At 40.1% G+C, this 18,515-nt stretch overlaps 1 protein-coding gene across 12 annotated transcripts in view; it reads left to right on the top strand.

Annotated features, from left to right (window-relative positions):
- Positions 1-18,515, top strand: part of HECW2 (HECT, C2 and WW domain containing E3 ubiquitin protein ligase 2) — a 258,022-nt gene that overhangs the window by 148,336 nt on the left and 91,171 nt on the right. For 11 of the 12 annotated variants that reach the window (XR_010591637.1, XR_010591636.1, XM_065562027.1 and 8 more), the window contains 3 exons: positions 1,099-1,174; positions 8,279-8,448; positions 10,551-10,693. Coding sequence is in view for 9 of the 12 variants with exons in the window: in XM_065562027.1 (XP_065418099.1) it covers positions 1,099-1,174; positions 8,279-8,448; positions 10,551-10,693 (389 nt within the window). In the remaining 3 variants the exon portion in view is untranslated. Of the gene's footprint in view, positions 1-1,098; positions 1,175-8,278; positions 8,449-10,550; positions 10,694-17,295; positions 17,488-18,515 lie in introns of those variants that run through there. The other variant, XM_042851674.2, reaches the window with a different exon arrangement.

Below are 18,515 nucleotides of genomic sequence, written 5' to 3'. Positions count from 1 at the left end.
CTGAAACACAAACCCTATATTTTCAAAAAGTAAGAGAATGTCTTACACTGAAGCTAGGAGCATGCCTCCTAGTGTGGATAGACAGACTTGTGCTAGCTCCTCTAAAGTTAGTGTGCTAAAAATAGTAGTGTGGATGTTGCGGCACAGGCAGTGGCATGGGCTCGCCATCCAAGCTCAGACCAAGGAGGTCATGGGGGCTTGGACTTGGGTGGCTAGTCTGAGCTGCCCCCCATGTCGCAACATCCACACTGCTGTTTTTAGTGCACTAGCTTGAGTGGAGCTAATACAAGTGTCTCTACCCGGGCTGGGGAGGCTCCCGCCCAGCTGCAGTGTAGACATACCCCAATAGTCCATGATTTGTGATGGATTGTTTAGCTGGATACATGTCACTCTTGGGAAAAAAAGGCAAGCTCCTCCTACTGATGCATTTGCAAAAACTCCATTTTGAAGGAGGAAATGGGGCAGATTTATTTCTAATAAGTGAAACTTACAAAAACAAACAAACAAAAAAAAGCCCTCATCAGGGAAAGTAGAAATAAACCTCAATGAAAGTTTCCCAAGTATGAGCATGGATTTCAGATCAATGCCATACTTAGAAATCTGATGTGCCTTATTTTGTCACATAGATGTTAAATATTTTGATAGTCTTCTCTTTTGATTGCCCTCAGTGAGCCATGTATTTTGTGTTTAGGTAATAAACGGTACATGGAAGTACTTACTGCACAGTGTCTGTTGTTAGCTCATGCTTATGTATAAGATGCTAATTTGCGCTATTGATTTTTTGAGAAGACACAAAAACCTATGAGGAAGAAGGGCTTTCGCTTTCTCCAGTTAATACCCTCCACACACCTAATAGTCCATGCATTATGTATGTTCGGAAGATTCTCAGTATTGCAATATTGATACTACATAGCACAGACAGTCATCAGTATTCATGAAATACCAGGGAATTTGGGGTGGACAGAAACTGGTGTCTTCAGATTGTAGCTTTGTCTATGGGTAATATTCTTCTCCTGAGTACTTCATAATCATCCTCATGAACATACAAAAACAAATGAAAAATGCCATGATACGCTTCATTTTTTTCTCCCTCTTTAGATGGGGGCGGAAGGCATGGATGAAGGTGCTTCTGCAGCTCAACAATCTCGGAAACTAGTCAGCTTTGCATTATCAGGTAAGATTTCAGAAGTATCTTGCATTATCCCACTAAAACAGGCATCAGTTTTGTGTTAGATTATTACTGAAAGTCGGAATTAACTCCAACTGTACTATGGCAAAGCAAATGTACATTTATATATTTAAAAAAAAAAAAAAGAAATGACTGAGCTAAAATACCCAAAGATGGAAAACATTTCCTCTTCAGCTACATCTCTTTACTTCAGTAGCGCACTCTAGTGGTTCAAATGATATAATTTCATTGAGAACATGTATATGTTGAAAGCAAGCAAGATTCATTTATATCCAGAAGTGAATGAAACCGATTTGATGGATCTAGCATGAGAAATCTCCAAGAAATTTTCAGTGTGCCCGAGGGAACATCCATCTCAGACTGAGGAGTGGTAAAGCTAGCTTTTCTGCACATAGAAAAGGGCTAATGGAATGCAAGTTAGTCCCATTGTTTTGAGAGATGGACGGAGTGCCAGAACAACAAGGGTTGTAAATAATGAAATCTTTTTGAACACTTTTTTTTCCCATCGGTAACAGAGAAAAGGAATTAAACTCTTACTCATGTTGATTAGTGCTTACTCTACATGTGGTCTCATGAGAGTAAAGTATCTCAATGTGAACAAAGAGGTAAAATCTGGTCCCTAAATCTTGAAGAACAGACAACAAAAACCTTGAGGAGATTTCTCTCTCTCTGTAGGACTAGAACACACTAAAGCTGCCTTTTAGAATGGTTTTGTAGCAATTAATGGGGAAAAACACAAGAAAGCCTATAGAAAATGAGTAGGGTTTGATAAAAATCACTCTAAATACCTATAGAGTATAACAGAGAGTTCTAGCTCAGTTGCAGGAATTGTATGGTTGATTTAAACATTTTATAGAATGGTAAATTTAATAAGATTTTTCCATAAAGGTACTGCGTCTGGGGAACGGTAGTATGTTTTTTAAGTGTTTGGGCTTTTGTGTGTGGAGAAGGAGATACTTCTACCTTGTAGAGCAGAATTTTGCAGGGTAGTGTCTTTGTGTGAATGATATTGTCCTCCCGGGCTGGCCACAGAGAGGATCAGGGACCTAACTAATGTTGGCAAAGAAGGTCTCTTTTTGTCTTTAAGTGCTAGAAGTTTCTACTTTTGGAGGTGAAAGATTAGTCCCAACCACCTGTATGAGTGTGATTATAGAGAGATATCAGTAGTGACTCCACTACTGAAATTTACACTTAAGTCATGGCCCAAATCCCTCTGTTTCATACTTAAGTGACTGCATTACTCTCCAATGTTGGTATAATATCGCTTCAGAGGACAGTTGAATTTACTTTGTAATATTTTGATGAAATATCCACTTTTGCAGAGGATTGTATCTCCTACAAAAGAAGTGACCCTCAAGTAGGAGATATGAGACTGATCTAGCTAGGAGGCAGAAAGGTAGCATAAAGGGGTCTAGCTCTACAAAGAACACATGCAACAGTGATTAGCCACAGGACCGATCACTTGCAGTGTGTACAATCCATCTCTTACTACAGATGGTGCGCTGCTAGGTATTCATAGGGGTTTGGTGGTTCAATGAAATATCACGTGCTCAGGGACTAGTTGATTGCCATATGTGGAGTCAGAAAAGAATATTCCAACAGGTCAGATTGGCAGCAACTTTGGGGATTTTTTTCCATCCTCTCCCGGGTGCGGTGCAGGTTTCTTGTCAGGATCATCTAGGTTCATCTCACTTAATCAGTTTCCTCCCATTTCAGGGGCCTTGAGGATTGGTCCATTTTGGTCCTTCCTAGCCTCTGCCTGTGGCACATAATAGCTTAGTTTCCTGAGGGCTGTAATACCTTGGACTAATTTCTGTTCCTGGATTTAGTGTGGGGATACTCTTAGCCTATGCTACATAGGAGGTCAGACTAGCTGATCTGGCAGACTGGAGAAAATATTCTTTTAAAAATTACATGAATAACTTCCACTATTGGTTGCCCTAATGGAGGACTCTCTCAGAGGAAAGGAAAAATCAAGTTGCTGAAGAATTCTGTATTGACACTTACAAATAATAATTGTGAACACAAATGACATTAAAACGACTTTCTAAATTGTATGCTACATCGTCTCATGACCTAAGCAGGAAGGGCAGTTATAGTAGAGAAACCTGGAGAAGAAAAGCTTGAATGAAAACAATTAAAATAGCAATTGTGCATCTTGAGCACAAGATAGTATTTTAATTGCACTACACCTTTTAGCTATAATCTTTACAGCATGTGTCAATTTGGTCATGATGAAAAGGACTGGGGTGCTTTAATAACTGTTTGTTTGAATCCCAGGAAAATGTGATCAGAGAGGCTCCAGCAGGCATAAGGCAAGATTTTCAAAGAGACAGTTCTTTTGGGTTCCTAACCTGAGCCTGATTTTCAGAGGTCCCAAGCACTCACAACTCCAATTGAAATGAATATGTAATGTAGGTACTTACCACCTCTGAAAATCTGGTCCAAGATTTCTTAAGTTGGGCACACAATGTCAGAGAGAACTTTTGAAAGTTTAAGCCATACTGCAGTAGTCAGAAATGTACAATCTCACTTGATGCACTCTGCCTTCCAATAGAGTTTGAGTGAAATCCTATTTCAATAAGGTTCCCTTTGCCTTTAAATATCAGATACTTCTTCATATCAACTGTCAGAGTGGCCAAAAGTGTGTTTTGCATGAACAGAATGACAATCTCAGATTCAGTTGCTTGGAGATCCGGATCACCTAGTAGTCTTGGTTTCATTTCCAAACCGTTGTCTCCTTTCACTTGTCTTCTTTTTCCCTGTCTCTGCTTCCCTAGCTCTCTGGGTTTCAGAGCCAGAGATGACTTAACATTTTTGGATGGCTTAGCATTAAATTTCCCATCTGACCCGCCTTTTGCCCCAAAATTCCCATCTTTATTTCATGACCCTCACACAGGAGATCCCCAAGTTCTTCCTCCAATTCTCCTGCAGTACTGCATCTTCCCTCTTCACCTCGTCTCACTCCAACACCCCTTTCCCCATTCCAATTCCTGATCTGAGTGTTTTCTCCAGGTGGTTTCCCTAGGGAATAGTGGAAGACCTTGTCAGCTCTTAGACAGCTGCGGTGGCCCAGAGCTACTCCTATTCTGATACACCTTCTGGGAGAACACATAATAGTAGCTCCTCTCCTCCCCAGTTACTCAAGTGTTGGGTGGGGAACCCTGTCTCCTTCTGTGCTCTTTTCCCCACCCCTCTGCTCTCATCTGCTGATCTCTGAATGATGCGATAGATTCTTTTACGTGTTACCGCAAGTGAGCCAAATCCTCCCCGGGAGTAGGATGTCTCCTAACCTGGCAGCTTCTGGGGAGCAAACTTCTAATCTAGCAAAAAGAAGAACAGGAGTACTTGTGGCACCTTAGAGACTAACAAATTTATTAGAGCATAAGCTTTCGTTTGCTACAGCCCACTTCTTCGGATGCATATAGAATGGAACATATATTGAGTAGATATATATACACACATACAGAGAGCATAAACAGGTGGGAGTTGTCTTACCAACTCTGAGAGGCCAATTAATTAAGAGAAAAAAAACTTTTGAAGTGATAATCAAGATAGCCCAGTACAGACAGTTTGATAAGAAGTGTGAGCATACTTACAAGGGGAGATAGATTCAATGTTTGTAATGGCTCAGCCATTCCCAGTCCTTATTCAAACCGGAGTTGATTGTGTCTAGTTTGCATATCAATTCCAGCTCAGCAGTCTCTCGTTGGAGTCTGTTTTTGAAGTTTTTCTGTTGTAATATAGCCACCCGCAGGTCTGTCACTGAATGACTCTCAAAATTAGCCTTGGCCTACTAACATGATGCAGTAGTGGTGAATGAAATTTAAGTCTCAAACCAACACCAGCAGTGCTGGCCTCCAGGTCTTCTCCTTCTTCCGCCATCAAGGGCTAGCCTTGTTGCTTGCCTTCTTCACGTACCATTCAGTGTAGTATGTTTCTTCAGGCTGCTGTCACCAGGAGCATGCCCCTGGCACCCATGCTGTCAGACCTCTGGGAGCGTGCTCTGCTCCACATCCCTTTCCCCCTAATATGCAGTCATCATCTCCTTGGGAACATTCCTCTTCCGCCCTCCCACCCCCTCACACTCCTGAAGTGCTCACTCCAAGATGGCGCATACTGTGTCCATGAAGCCTGGCAGTTCTGAAAACTGTCCCCACCCATGGAACATGAACTCTTTGTAAAAGTTTAGTTCCATGATTGAACGCTCAGTGAAGCTGAAGTGAATGAAACTGTGTTTTAAGGCCAGAAGTGATCACTAGATTATTTAGCCTGTGTATCCACCTCTTTCCTTCTCATTCAAGTTGAAAACTCAGCCTTTAGCTCCAGCAATTAAAGAAATTACAAATGATGGCATTTTGTTCTGCTCATTTTAATGTTTCAGAACATAAAGTTTCTATTAGTGAAGTCTCTCCAGGACACATCTCTGAATATACTGCCTATTGTTCCCAAAATAGCTGCTCAGTGGAGCACCTAACTTGCAGGTATGGGAATGGTGGGGAGGAGCTGTCTTCATCTATTCACTCACTCAGAATGCTCTTCTGCACCAGCATGGCCTTTTCCCCTCTGTCTGCGGCAATGCGGTGATCCATTCTTGGTTTGCTAATGCTCCCATCAGAGATGAACATGGATAAATATAACATTTCAACTGGCTTGACCCTGTGTGGTGCTAACTAAGCATCTGTCCATTCATAAATACCTTTACTGCTCATCAGCACTCTGATTACCAAAGGAGGAAAGCAGTGAAGAAAGCAGTCTGCCAAAGAAGACAAACTTAGGTCCTGCACTGGCTCCAGGGGATAGTCAAAACAGGTGCACGGTCAGGGTAGATTTGTCCTTGCACTTCTGCTAGCAGCAGAGCATGGAAACAACAATCTTTTTGGGGCAGACTGACTGGGAAAAGCAGGTCTACGACTTCTGCTTTGGTGTGAAACTAACATCATTTAATCATGAAACAAATTTTGGCTACAGACTGAGAACTCATTTTCCTTGACTATTGTGTGAACAGAACTGGATCACACACATATTTGGTTTCAGAGTAGCAGCCGTGTTAGTCTGTATCCGCAAAAAGATCAGGAGTACTTGTGGCACCTTAGAGACTAACAAATTTGTTAGAGCATAAGCTTTCGTGGACTACAGCCCACTTCTTCGGATGTAGTCCACGAAAGCTTATGCTCTAATAAATTTGTTAGTCTGTAAGGTGCTACAAGTACTCCTGTTCTTTTTACACATATTTGGGGGAAAAAATGAATAGAAAACATAGTGCAAATAATATTCCTCACTGTGCTCCCATCTTGACTTACCGACTTTGTTTGAAAGGTCAGGTTTTAATCTTGCTTTTATGGAGGTGTCTTTCATATTTTTTTTTAAAAGCCTGCTCTTTTTCATTCTCCAATCTTTTCTAAGAGCACTTTAATTAACTATGTTCAGATAAATTCATTTCAAAATGCTGGCCTTTAAAGATAATGAAAAGGTAGGTGGCTTTTATAAAGAGGTCTCTAAAATTAGTTGGGAATACATAGAAAGCTGAGTGGCTGAACCTCCCTAACCATTGCTGTTTATAGGCTATGACAGTGCATGTCAGAAAGCATTAGTGATATAATGCAGTACATTATTATATTAATATATCAATGCAAAATGGGGTTGCATAATGAAATAATATATCTGCCTTAGGCTGTAGGATCCTGCATGTTCTTAAGCTCTGTGTGTATTCAGAATAATTTAAAATTAAGTTCTGTGGATATGTTTTAAAAAGTGGGGGAAAACATTAGTCTCTCTTGCTTGCTAATGAGGTCTTGTCTCTTTATGCATGAATTGCTTTTCATGGCTGGTGGATAACCATTTACAAAGAGGCACAGAGGGCTGCTTCTTTCACAAGCATAACTGTGCTCCTGCCTGGAGAAGGAGTGTGTCTAACTGGTTCAGATGAGAAGTGCATGATAGAGAACTGTAGTGGTGTTTCTCTGTCATTTCAGTTATGAAGAAATTGCTTTTAAAAGGATTTAGTTTGTATTTTATGATATTTCCATGCACTATTTTTAATGTGTCCTCACCCTCAACGGTTACTTTTGATCATTGGGTTGGGGTTTTTAGGTTGAATCCAAATTCAGTGTCTCATTTTAGTACAGTAAGCTTTTTCTGTGTGTGCAAAAACTACATACAAAATTGCACATCTGACCTTGTGTGTGCCAGCTTCACTGAGGTTGGAGACTACACACTACATGCTAGGATACCTCATGAAGAAGTACCCAGAAATCTGTGGCTTCAGGGAACCGGAAAAGAAAAATACTTGAAAGTTAATTTTAAAATCAATTATTGTACTGAAAGTACCCCTCTTACCCTGGCTATTTGAGGCTTATGGCCCCAGCATTTAAACAGGTGCTGAGGATATGAGCAAAAGTTCTTCTGGCAGGTGAGCATCAGTGTAAGTTACTCCACCATACAGCAGATAATACAAGGCTGCCAAACTTTGTTTCCATGGGGAAAAAGCTCTATGTAAAGAAAAAACATCCTCAGAAAAACTCTGCATCTCTTCTCTTGGGAGCATGTGCATCCCAGCCCAGATCACCATCTTGCTCCCTGAATATTTAGGATGATCTTTATGCATCAGTATATTAGTCCTGAAAAACATTGTTTCATTATCCTACTTCATGGATGGCTCTTCCTTTTTTTTTTTTTTTTTTTTTTTTTTTTTTTTAAATCCAGCAGCATGTGAAGGAGTGGGGATTGGGTGCTTTTTCTCTGAATGCAAATACATTAAGTACAAAAGAAAAACTATTCTGCAGCTCGGAGTCAGAAGTGCGCAAAATATTTTATATTAGAAATAACTGGGGACCAGCATGTAAAACAAGAGCCTGATCTAGTCTCATGACCTCATCTGTTTATTCTCTCAGGAAAACTGAGTGAATTCCTGCCATAGGTAACTTCCATTAACTAGATCTAATTAATCGTAGTATGAGTAATTTTGTGTTACTTTTTATTTTTTTAACAGTTTATGGTAAACTGGATTCTGAGGTAATATTTTAGGACTACCTAATTTGTGAACTTCTTGTTTTAATCCTTTTGTTCCTTTTCCTTCTTTCTTTCAAGATATTAGAGCAGTTGGGCTAAAAAAAGGGATGTTCTTCAATCCTGATCCTTACCTAAAGATGTCCATTCAGCCAGGAAAGAAAAGCACGTTTCCTACATTTGCCCATCATGGTCAGGAAAAAAGGTCTACTATCATCAGTAATACAACTAATCCTGTTTGGCACAGAGAGGTAATGTATGCCTTTTAAGAACTCCTTCAGTTGGCTGGTGCAATAAGTCACTAGGATATTGTTTCCTTCTTTTATGTATTGGTCCTTAATGTCTGATGCTACGAACTGGTTATTTAAATTGACATGGAAATTGCAGTAATTGTAGGAACCCTGTTGTTGGGTAGGAACAGTTGTCTTCTGTAACATGTTTGAACCATATGCTGTGAGCTTCAGTCCCTCTTCTGATAGCAAGTTTGAAATTGCTTAATAGCCCTGTGGATTCCTTGAAATTGCAGGAATAAATTAATTAGAATGGATTATATGTTGTGAGAAGAATCGTTACAAAAAGGCACGGGAAGTTAACATTCATCTTCAGGCTCAGCCCGGGCAATGATTCCAACTACAGTTCATTGAGAAATTATTCTCTCTCATAGTGCATAGCAACTGGCACGTTCAAAGATTTCTCTGTCATCAAGCAGGGAGGATGATCTTTGAATTATTGTATGTAGCTTGACAAAAGGCAACTTTTCAGATTTGTTTCCACAGGGAAGGCTGTTTTGGTGTTAGAATGGACACTATCTCGTATGCATTTGAGTGCTGAATGGCAAAAGTGTGTTTGAAAAAACCCACTGAACTGGAAATAATATTAAAATGAATACCTCTTAGGGTATGTCTACACCACCTGCCGGATCGGCGAGCTCTCCCGTCGACTCCTGTACTCCACCGCTGCAAGAGGCGCAGGCAGAGTCGACGGGGGAGCAGCAGCAGTCGACTTACCGCGGTGAAGACACCACAGTAAGTCGATCTTAAGTACATCGACTTCAGCTACGTTACTTACGTAGCTGAAGTTGTGTGACTTAGATCATTCTCCTCCTCCCCCTCACCCCCGGTGTAGACCTGGTCTTTGTAACCAAAACCTGTAACCTTTTGATGGCCATTCACGGTTTTGTTTTGTTTTTGTGAAATGAATTGATGCTCTGAGTCTACATTGTAGTGTCCATATGCCTCCACCACATTTGGTGTTTGACTTCACAGACTCAACAGAGAGGTCAAGGGAACATGGTTGAAGTAGATTAGCAACAAAGCAGGACCGTGTAAGGTCATTGCTACTACTCATGGTTTAGCTGTTCTGTGGCTAAATAGAGGGCATTTCCCCCCAGTGATATCACTCTGGCATCATTCACAGTCATGCAGATTTCCTCTACAATTAAGCTCAGAATAAGAGTTTTAGTTGGAGTCTTTTCTTTCTTTCTAATAGCCAGTTAACCCCCCCCCCCCCAAAAAAAAATCCTCTATTCTATTTCCTCTTTTCTTCTCTGGTCTCTTATTTTTGCAACTTATTACTAAAATGATAATGTATTGTGCAGTGTTCATTGCCCACAAACTATATCCGCGTGTTCTAACTGCTGTGTGTTTCCCTGTAGCAATGCTTTGACAGTACCATCTTATGATCATATTACATATGCTGAATTTGGTACAGAATTGGTCTTCTCCTTTTCTTTGTGGGTTCCACAATGACTGCTTTCAATTTCTGTAGCAAACAGATGGTTTACAACCTTTAAATTCCATTCATCACAGGAAACTCAACCCTGATTGACAAGGATGAGAATTTTTGTTTTTATTCATGACTCTCATTCATTTGCTGATTTGAGTCTGCCAGATGTGCAGAGATTTGAACCTGTCTGGTTGATGTGTGTAACAAAGTTGAACTGTAGCCTCTAGTTTTGTTCCGTGTTGAGAATTATTTAGCCAACCAGCCAGACTGTTTTTAGCCATTCTGGTAAGGTGATGATTTGTACTGAAATCCGAAAGGTGAAGGCTAGTGGAAGTCTAACTAGTTGATGTAGGCTGTTCCAAGCATAACGTTGATGCCTCACCAAACTTCATTTTTGATTGAAACATCATAGTAATATAGAAATTAAAAAGCCATTTATTCTTCGAGGAGGGGGAAGGAAGAAACATTTTTGTTTTTAATGATTGTAGCATCATTGTGTAATCTGGAAGCGGCTGCCATCATCAATAATCATTGCTTTGGGTTGCCTGTCACAAACGGGTGGTGTAAATTTACATATATGTTGAATAATGTTGTAATGATACACTACTGAATGTGTTCTTTCTTTCAGAAATATTCTTTTGTTGCACTTCTAACAGACGTCTTGGAAATTGAAATTAAAGACAAATTTGCCAAGAGTCGTCCTATCATCAAGCGCTTTCTTGGGAAGTTAACAATACCAGTCCAGAGACTATTGGAGAGGCATGCAATAGGGTAAACTAACTCGTTGTTAATTAAGTCAGTTGGGAAGATCAGATCAGCATCTGCGATACTGGCACAAAGCAACCTTTTCCTGGCTAATTAATTGTATACTCATTGTGATCATATACCACAGACTTGCCATAGCAGGAATATCTCTGTAGCCTTACAACCTCTGATACGAATATGCTTGCATTTCTTAGTCTGTTTTAAATTTGTGTGTGTAAGAATCTCTGTGTGGTTTGTTATAACTTTTTTTTTTTAAGGTTTCTGAGGCAAAGAAAAATTAACTTGTTGCTAATAAATCAAGAAGTAAGGCATAACTACTGCCAGCAATATAGAATAGTGTGCCAACTTAGAACAAACAGATTTTATTGTCTTGTTTCTTTTATAGTTCAAACATTTCTAATTGTTAGCTTATCGTGAGAAAGATTTCACAATGGTTTAACTAACTGGGTAGAAATTAAAGGATTGTAATTGATTATTGTTCTGAGTGTTGGGAATACCACAAAATTGAAATTGACTTTCACTATGAATAAAGGTTTGATGGGCCCCAAAATTAATCTATTGTGCTTTTAAAAACTTTTTCTTAGCTTTCGATACTATTTTTTTTAAAAAGACAAGTTTTCAGATAACTGAAGTGACCATTGGTGGGGATGGAAACACTGTCCAATCTTGCTTCGTGGTTGGACAAGCTCTGGAATTCTATAGTTGGGCAAGAAGGGAAGGATGAAGGAAAGGGATCTGGGCTGGAACACTGGGGCCTTGCCTTGTGGTTCAGGAGGAAGATGGCTGTAGGTTAAGAGTGGGCCTGTTAGATAGATAATAGTATGTATACCCATTAAAATATCAATTAAGAAATAATCCAGTACAGTACTTTGTTTTATCAAGATCTTTAAAATTCATGTAGTACATTTAATAGCACTAGGAATAGACAACAAATAATACTTCTCTTAACATTCACACATCTGAAGACAATGGGAGGAGTTGAACTGTGTCAAACACTTCTTTAGGGCCTGATCCAAAGCCCATTGAAGTCAATGAGTCTTTCTACTGACTTCAAGGAGGCTCTGGATCAGGCCATAAGAAGCAGAAGCAAAAAGTGCATATGTTCTTCCTGGGAAGTTAAAGGGCGTGAGAGTAACATAATGTTCTTGCATGACAACCAGGATGTAAACAAATAACGGCCTTTGCAGAGAAAGTTTGCAGATCCAGTACAATGGGTCTTACTCCTGCTTGCAGCTTCTTGGGGGCGTTAACCAGACTTGTCAATCAGGCAGGCTCGGAGTGATCATATCCATGAAGACCCAGCCAGCTAGCCAGTTTGACCTGCTTCCAGCAGCTGCTGGAAGACTTTACCAGACCTCCTGCTTAGAGCAACAAGAAAACAAAACCAAAAAGGATTCTAAGCATTACAGGACTGCTATTTAGCCTCAGGAGTGGCGGGGCGGGCGGGGAGAGGGTCTGCAGCAGGGTTGCTGGAAACTCCCTTCTTATACTGAGGTTGCTGCCTGCAGCAGCTTCCTATGTAACATGTCTGGGCAGGCATTTCTGGTGGAACACCTCACAGCCCGTAAGAGGAATAGAGAAGTTGGCAGAAAAGAATGCGAAAGTGTCTGGGCTAATCAGACCCTATTGTGTCAGCTGTGCCAAAGGTGCCAGGTTAATTGAACCCTGTTTGTGTAGTGGATCAGACATTCCACACTGGTGGGACTGATGGGACGGTGCTCACTGTGAATCAACCAATCCCAATATAGCCAGTCCTGCCGGACTGAGAGGGAGAGCAGCCCAGACATGGAGGAACAAGCAGGCGGTAAGGGGCAACTGGAACAGCACTTATTTTTGACTAATTTAAGGTGTAAGCCAGCCTTTCTGGAAGCCTGCCTGACACTGAGGGATCCATTGAAACAAAGGACCATGCCATGCAGCTTTTGTGCAGCTCTGCTTGTCTTGCTAAGGGATTCAGTGAAACAAAGGGCTGCTGCTGTTTAGAACAGCAGGGCCTAATATGGGATTCAGTGAGACAAAGGCAGGGTGTAGAAAAATTGATGATTTAAAAAAAAATTAAAACCTTTAAAACAATTTAAACCAGATTTTCTAATCTCAATTAAATATAGGTTTATTTTAAAAAAAAACCTGTTTGAATTTGACAGCTTATTATAACTTTAAGCCTTAACATAATGTATTAAAATAATTTAAATACCAAAAATAATGTAAAGGAGTACATGTTTGCTGTCCTATTTTAAAGAAAGTCAAACTAGTGAATTGGTGAAGTCACTGGCTATGCATCTAGAACCAGAGTGTGTTGAAGTGCTAAACTGGCTTTTGACAGCATGTAGCCTCTTCTGCACGAGCAGAGAAAATATTTTCTTCATTTCAGTTTATTCAGCTAGCGCAGTTGAATGGCTAGTTCATTCAAAGTTAAGAATCCAATTGGGAGTTGAAAATGCAGTTTCAAAAAGTAGACGTGAGAGGATGAGATCTACTAGTTCTAAAATATTGAAGGACATAGGGGCCAAAATTAGCTGAGTTCCCTAACTATAGATAAGTCTTCCTTTATTTAATAATTGTTAGTTTATCAAAATGTGTTTTGTATTTAAATTTTGTTCTTTTGTATCCAGCACATTTAAGTTAGTAATATTATTTTTAAAATGTATGCTTTTCTGTGCTTTTTAATTGAATTTGCATTTCCATCCATATATAACTTAACACAAATCAGAAGTAAAAATTAATCATCTAGTAAATAAGAAATGGCATCATTCACCATTTTCTAATCATAATAAAAATGTGAAAATTAAGAATCTGAATAAATGTAGGTTAAGCGATAATATTGCTTAACTGTGTGTGGATATAGTGTATCCTCCAGGTTAGCCCCCCACACACAGGAAAAAAAAGCACTGAATTTAGTGTAAAGACTATATTTAGTTGCAGATCAACATGTTGTAATGGTTACCAACACATGAGACTCAGCCTTTCTTTAGGAAAATAACTAAATTAGGATTCAAAACATGATTTAAAATTATTTAAATCAAGGTTTTTGCTTGCTGATTAAAATCAGTCCACCCAGGACCAAGGGCAGTGCCATGCGGCATCTTGTGTAAGACTACCTGGTTCACGGCAGGATCCAGTGAGGCAAAAGGGCTGTGCCATGTGCCCTTGCCTCAAGCAGGGGTTTAGGGAGCATCTGTAAAGTTTAAGGAACCCTACTAAGAAATCCTCTCAAAAGAGTGAACCTTACAAATCTTACACTTATTTCAGTAGCACAGCAGCAGGTTCTCCCTCCAGGGTCTCTCTTCAGTGATATTCTGTTATCATAGGCGATAGAGGCCATTCTCTCTCCCTTTGTCCTACCGTTTAGGGGGTGGCAAGCTCCATAAATCAGGATACACTCGGTAGCTGGACTTCAAGATTAATTTCTCTCACTTTTCCCCCCCTATAACTCTGACAAACTGGGAAGGAAAGATAAAGGCATGCTACAGATTCTGACCACAGGAGTCACTCCTCCACAAAGGAAATTTCTAAGGCTTGATTTTCCTAGTAAAAGGAGGAAAAAGAGGTGCAGGGACTTTCTTCCCCTTCTAGCTCGCTGTAATGCAAATCTTCCTGGAGTAAAGGCTCTGAAAGGGACAAGAAAGAGCCCAGAAAGTGCAGAGAAGTCTCCTCATATTCACTTATGTGAGAGCTGTTTCAGTCTTTGGGCTACAGCCCTCAGAGGAAGAACCTCAGAGTCAGTTTTTGAGGAGCAATTTGAAACTATTCTCAGGAGTATTATGTGGACTGTATATTCTTCCAGAAATCCAATCCCCAGGCAAATCAGGTATTTGTTACTATTAAGTATCCTGAGGACAGGTGCTTCGGTAAATATAAATGGCACTACCAGGGAAATCCTCCTTTAATAATAATAATAATTAATTAATAATGTAATGTAAAAATAATCATAATCAAAGGCACTCTGGTAGATCAAAAGGAAATACAGATCTACTGTGGGTCTTGGCACTCTTTGATCCAGTTATGAGTTATAGGAGGTATGTCCATCTAGCTGAGCTGATTGAATACACAAAGTGGCATAAGAGACAGAGGAGATACTGCAGGACAACCCTCTGCGTTTTTTCAAGCAAGTATGACTACAGTTTGAAGTGGTTTCCCAAACAGAGAACGTGAAATTTCAAGTGTTGGATCATTGCTGTCAGAAGAATGAATCTTAACCAGAGATACCCAGTGTGGCTTACATCTGAGATTAAAAGCATTCCAAACCAAGACTGACATCCCCTTCTTCCAACCAATTAAAATGTGAGCATATGAAGGCTGCAGTATTAATCTGCTTCAAAATTGATCTCCCAGGGAATAACAAGACTTACACTTCTTCTTTGTCTTCTTTCTAGTGCCCAAATTCCAAACAGGGAGTCTCAACTGGAAATTCTTGAGTGGATTTTCTCCAAAAGCCATAGTTCAGTTCAGGATGGAGACCTTACGTTCTACCAAAGCATCCATTTCCATCAATAATTGATCTGATGAACACCTATTTACATACTCTTATGTGACCCTCTCAGAGGAGATATCAGTGTGACATGCAACAGACAAAGTTACCAACTATACCTCTTTATTCCTGGGCCTACCTGCCTTTTTAGGGGTGTTTTCCAAAATGCAAGTCAATGCTGTTTTTTTTTCTCGAGCAGAAAGGGTTCCATATATACATAAGGTGTCCCATCCATCAGATTACTGTTCCTTGAAAAGGCCCACAAAGCAGCCATTACGCAGTTCAGATTTTTTGGAACAACATGTTTTTTGGCAATATCACCAACATCCCGATGATGTCATGCAATCAATATTACTTCTGGGAGTAGTCATAGATATCCGCTTCCAGAGGCGTTTATTTCTATCAGAGATCAGGATTCAGAAGCCAGTGCTCAGAAGTCACAATGTCACCCATTCTGCAGTCACATCTATCATGGTTCTAATGTCTTGGATAAGAATGAAGGGCTCTAGCAATAACATTCTGTTGAAAGAGAGAGTTCATGTGAGTTATTTTCTCCATAAATTTCTAAATATCTTGAGTTTGTAGTACCCATCATTCCTGTTTTCCCTTGCCCCAGTGCCAAGGAGTACTTGGAAAGTCACAGCGTGTTGCAGTCAGAAAGGATTGGTGAAGAAAATCCGTGCCAGCTTCAAGAACAGGGAACCTTATTGAGGGAACCATTTTATCCAAGGATAATGGAAGATGAGACCTCCAACAGAGCAATCAGGTTTTAAGAGTCCAGTCTTGACCAGCCAAGATGTACAGGTAGTGTCTTACAGCACTTCAGCAATGGCTTTTATCAACAAGGTGGTGCCAGATCTTCAATATGGCTGTGCGCTTCTAATCTCTGTTCCTGGGGCATATTTAAAAAAACAAGAAAAAAAAAGAAATCTGCTGTATACTCAAGCACCTCATATAAAGAGGAAATAAATATCAGTTAAGAAAGCAAAGGAAAAATACAGGAGAGTGGAGTCTATAGCCCAACGTCTTCAAGGGGAGAGACAGCCTTGAGTTGCCTGTCTGTCAATGGACCTATCTGCCTCCAGAACCCAGCAAAGAAACTGAAGTGTTGTTCCAGATGAAGAAATTGATAGGCCATAGCTGCAATTGTTCACTTTCTTTCATGGCTCAAAAGCATGACTGTTTTTTGTGGGGGGGAGGGGATGTCATAACATACTCCGGGACAACCACAAGAAGTAGAGTGAGTGGGGGCTGGCCCTACATTGTCAAGGGAAGTTCTGGGTCTCATGTCCAATTCAAGTGGCAACCTCTACAAGAAGAATCTGCTGAAGGACAAAATTCTGCACCCAAGGCCAGAAAATTATATCTAACTAAATACACAATATGCATAAAATAGGATATTCAGATATGTTTATAACACACTTCTCTTTTAGCCTTGATAAGGTATTTTACAAACAGGGCAGCTAAAGGGGCTGGTCTATATGTATAGCATAGTGGTAAGTTATAGGCCTGGATGGATCGCGTCAATGCAAAGTGGCCGAAAGGACAAGTGCTCATTCATTCAGAGCCATGGAATAGTCCTGACCAGAAGATTCATACATACAACGTACAAATATAGATGTACAGTGGCTACCTGGTCATGTTTTTTCACACCTTCACTAAGTTTTGCAAATTTAAAGTTTTGCAGACTTCCTCAGCCTCTCCCATTGGATGGAGGGGTCTGTATGATATGTTCACCCTGGAATATATTTAAAAAACAGTGAGAGCGCTCTCTCCTTATTCGTTCTTTGTTTTCCTTCCCTGGTTATACACTTCTTTTGGACATCCCACTATAATGGATCTGCGGACTTTCCCTATAAAGAAGAATAGGAAAATTTCTTACTTTATCCAAAAATTTCTTTTCTTCTAGCAGAAAAGTCCACAGATCCAACCCACCCAGCATATGGATTATGGTTCTGAGGGAGGCTTCGTGTCTCACTCTCCTCCATTTTCTTTATGGGCACAATACCTATATTTCCTTGGGGTGGAATTTTTACTTGTGGGAACAGTGTATTTGGGGTGGATTTTCACGTTGCTCTGCAGCATGAAATGTTTTTGTATGATTTTTTTTTTATTAACCTGTAAATTAAACTTTAAAGGACATAGCTCTACAAAACAGCTTTGGAAGTATCTTGGACTGGCTAGCTGACTGGGTCTTCGGGAGTGTGGCCACTCCCAGCCTCACTGATTGACAAGTCTGGTTACTGAGCCCTAGAAGCCACAAGCAGGAATAAGACCCATTGTGCTGGATCTGTGGACTTTTGCCCTAGAAGAAAGGAAATTTTGGGCTAAGGTAAGATGAATTTCCCTATTTTCCCTAGATATTACAACCAAAATAAGAAATGGAGAAAAGCAAATTCAATTTGAAAATAATTTTAATTTTTAAGTCTCCCAAGGTGGTAGTTACACAGGTAAATTTTCTTTAAAAATGTTATACCATTAAAATGTCGATGGTGCCTTCTATTGAGTAATTTTGTTTTAAAAGGATCTGCCTATACACTTTATTATAATATCAAGAGTAGCCCAGGTTCATATATAAACTGACTTTCCTAAGAAGTGCTATGTTTAAAAAAAATCACGTTGCTTGTTTATTGTTTCTAAATGCTGATATTTATATTTGTTCTACTTCAATAGTTTTATTCAGATCTCAGTTTAAATAAAATGATACATGAGAATAAGAGGCTTATTCTAATAAATTTGCACACTGCTCGACACTAGAAGAATATAATGACTCTGTGAGCGACTGTCAGAATATTGCTTAATGTGTTCATTTTCACGTGGATGCTCAGAATGTTCTTCTAGCTCTCTCTTTCATAGTAGTGCTTTGTGTGAAGTCTGGGGACTACCGTAGTGATTTCGGTGTGCTTATCCATATGCAGGGAGTTCTCTTCTGTATGTTTTGCAAGCAAAAATTCTGGAGGACATTTTCAGTCTCTGTATTTCAGTTGTATATACATTATCTTAAATCATTCTGAGGAGGAAGGATTACATATAAGGTACACAGGGAGAAAATGGGTGGGTATTCAATTTGGTGACGTATTAGCATTAGAACTACTTTAAAACAGTCTTGAAAAATTATTTTGACTTCTCATCCAGGACAAGTAATTACTGTTATTTTTATTGCAGTAGTGCCTAGGACAGGGGTGGGCAAACTACGGCCCAGGGGCCGCATCCGGTCCTCCAGATGTTTTAATCTGGCCCTCGAGCTCCCGCTGGGGAGCAGGGTCGGGGGCTTGCCCCACTCCGCACAGCTCCCGGAAGCAGCAGCATGTCCCCCCTCCGGCTCCTATGTGGAGGGGCAGCCAGGGGGTTCCACACACT

The sequence above is a fragment of the Chrysemys picta genome, chromosome 11 (assembly GCF_011386835.1).
Source record: "Chrysemys picta bellii isolate R12L10 chromosome 11, ASM1138683v2, whole genome shotgun sequence".
NCBI classification, from domain to species: domain Eukaryota; kingdom Metazoa; phylum Chordata; order Testudines; family Emydidae; genus Chrysemys; species Chrysemys picta.
This window is presented reverse-complemented; position numbering and strand designations above follow the sequence as displayed.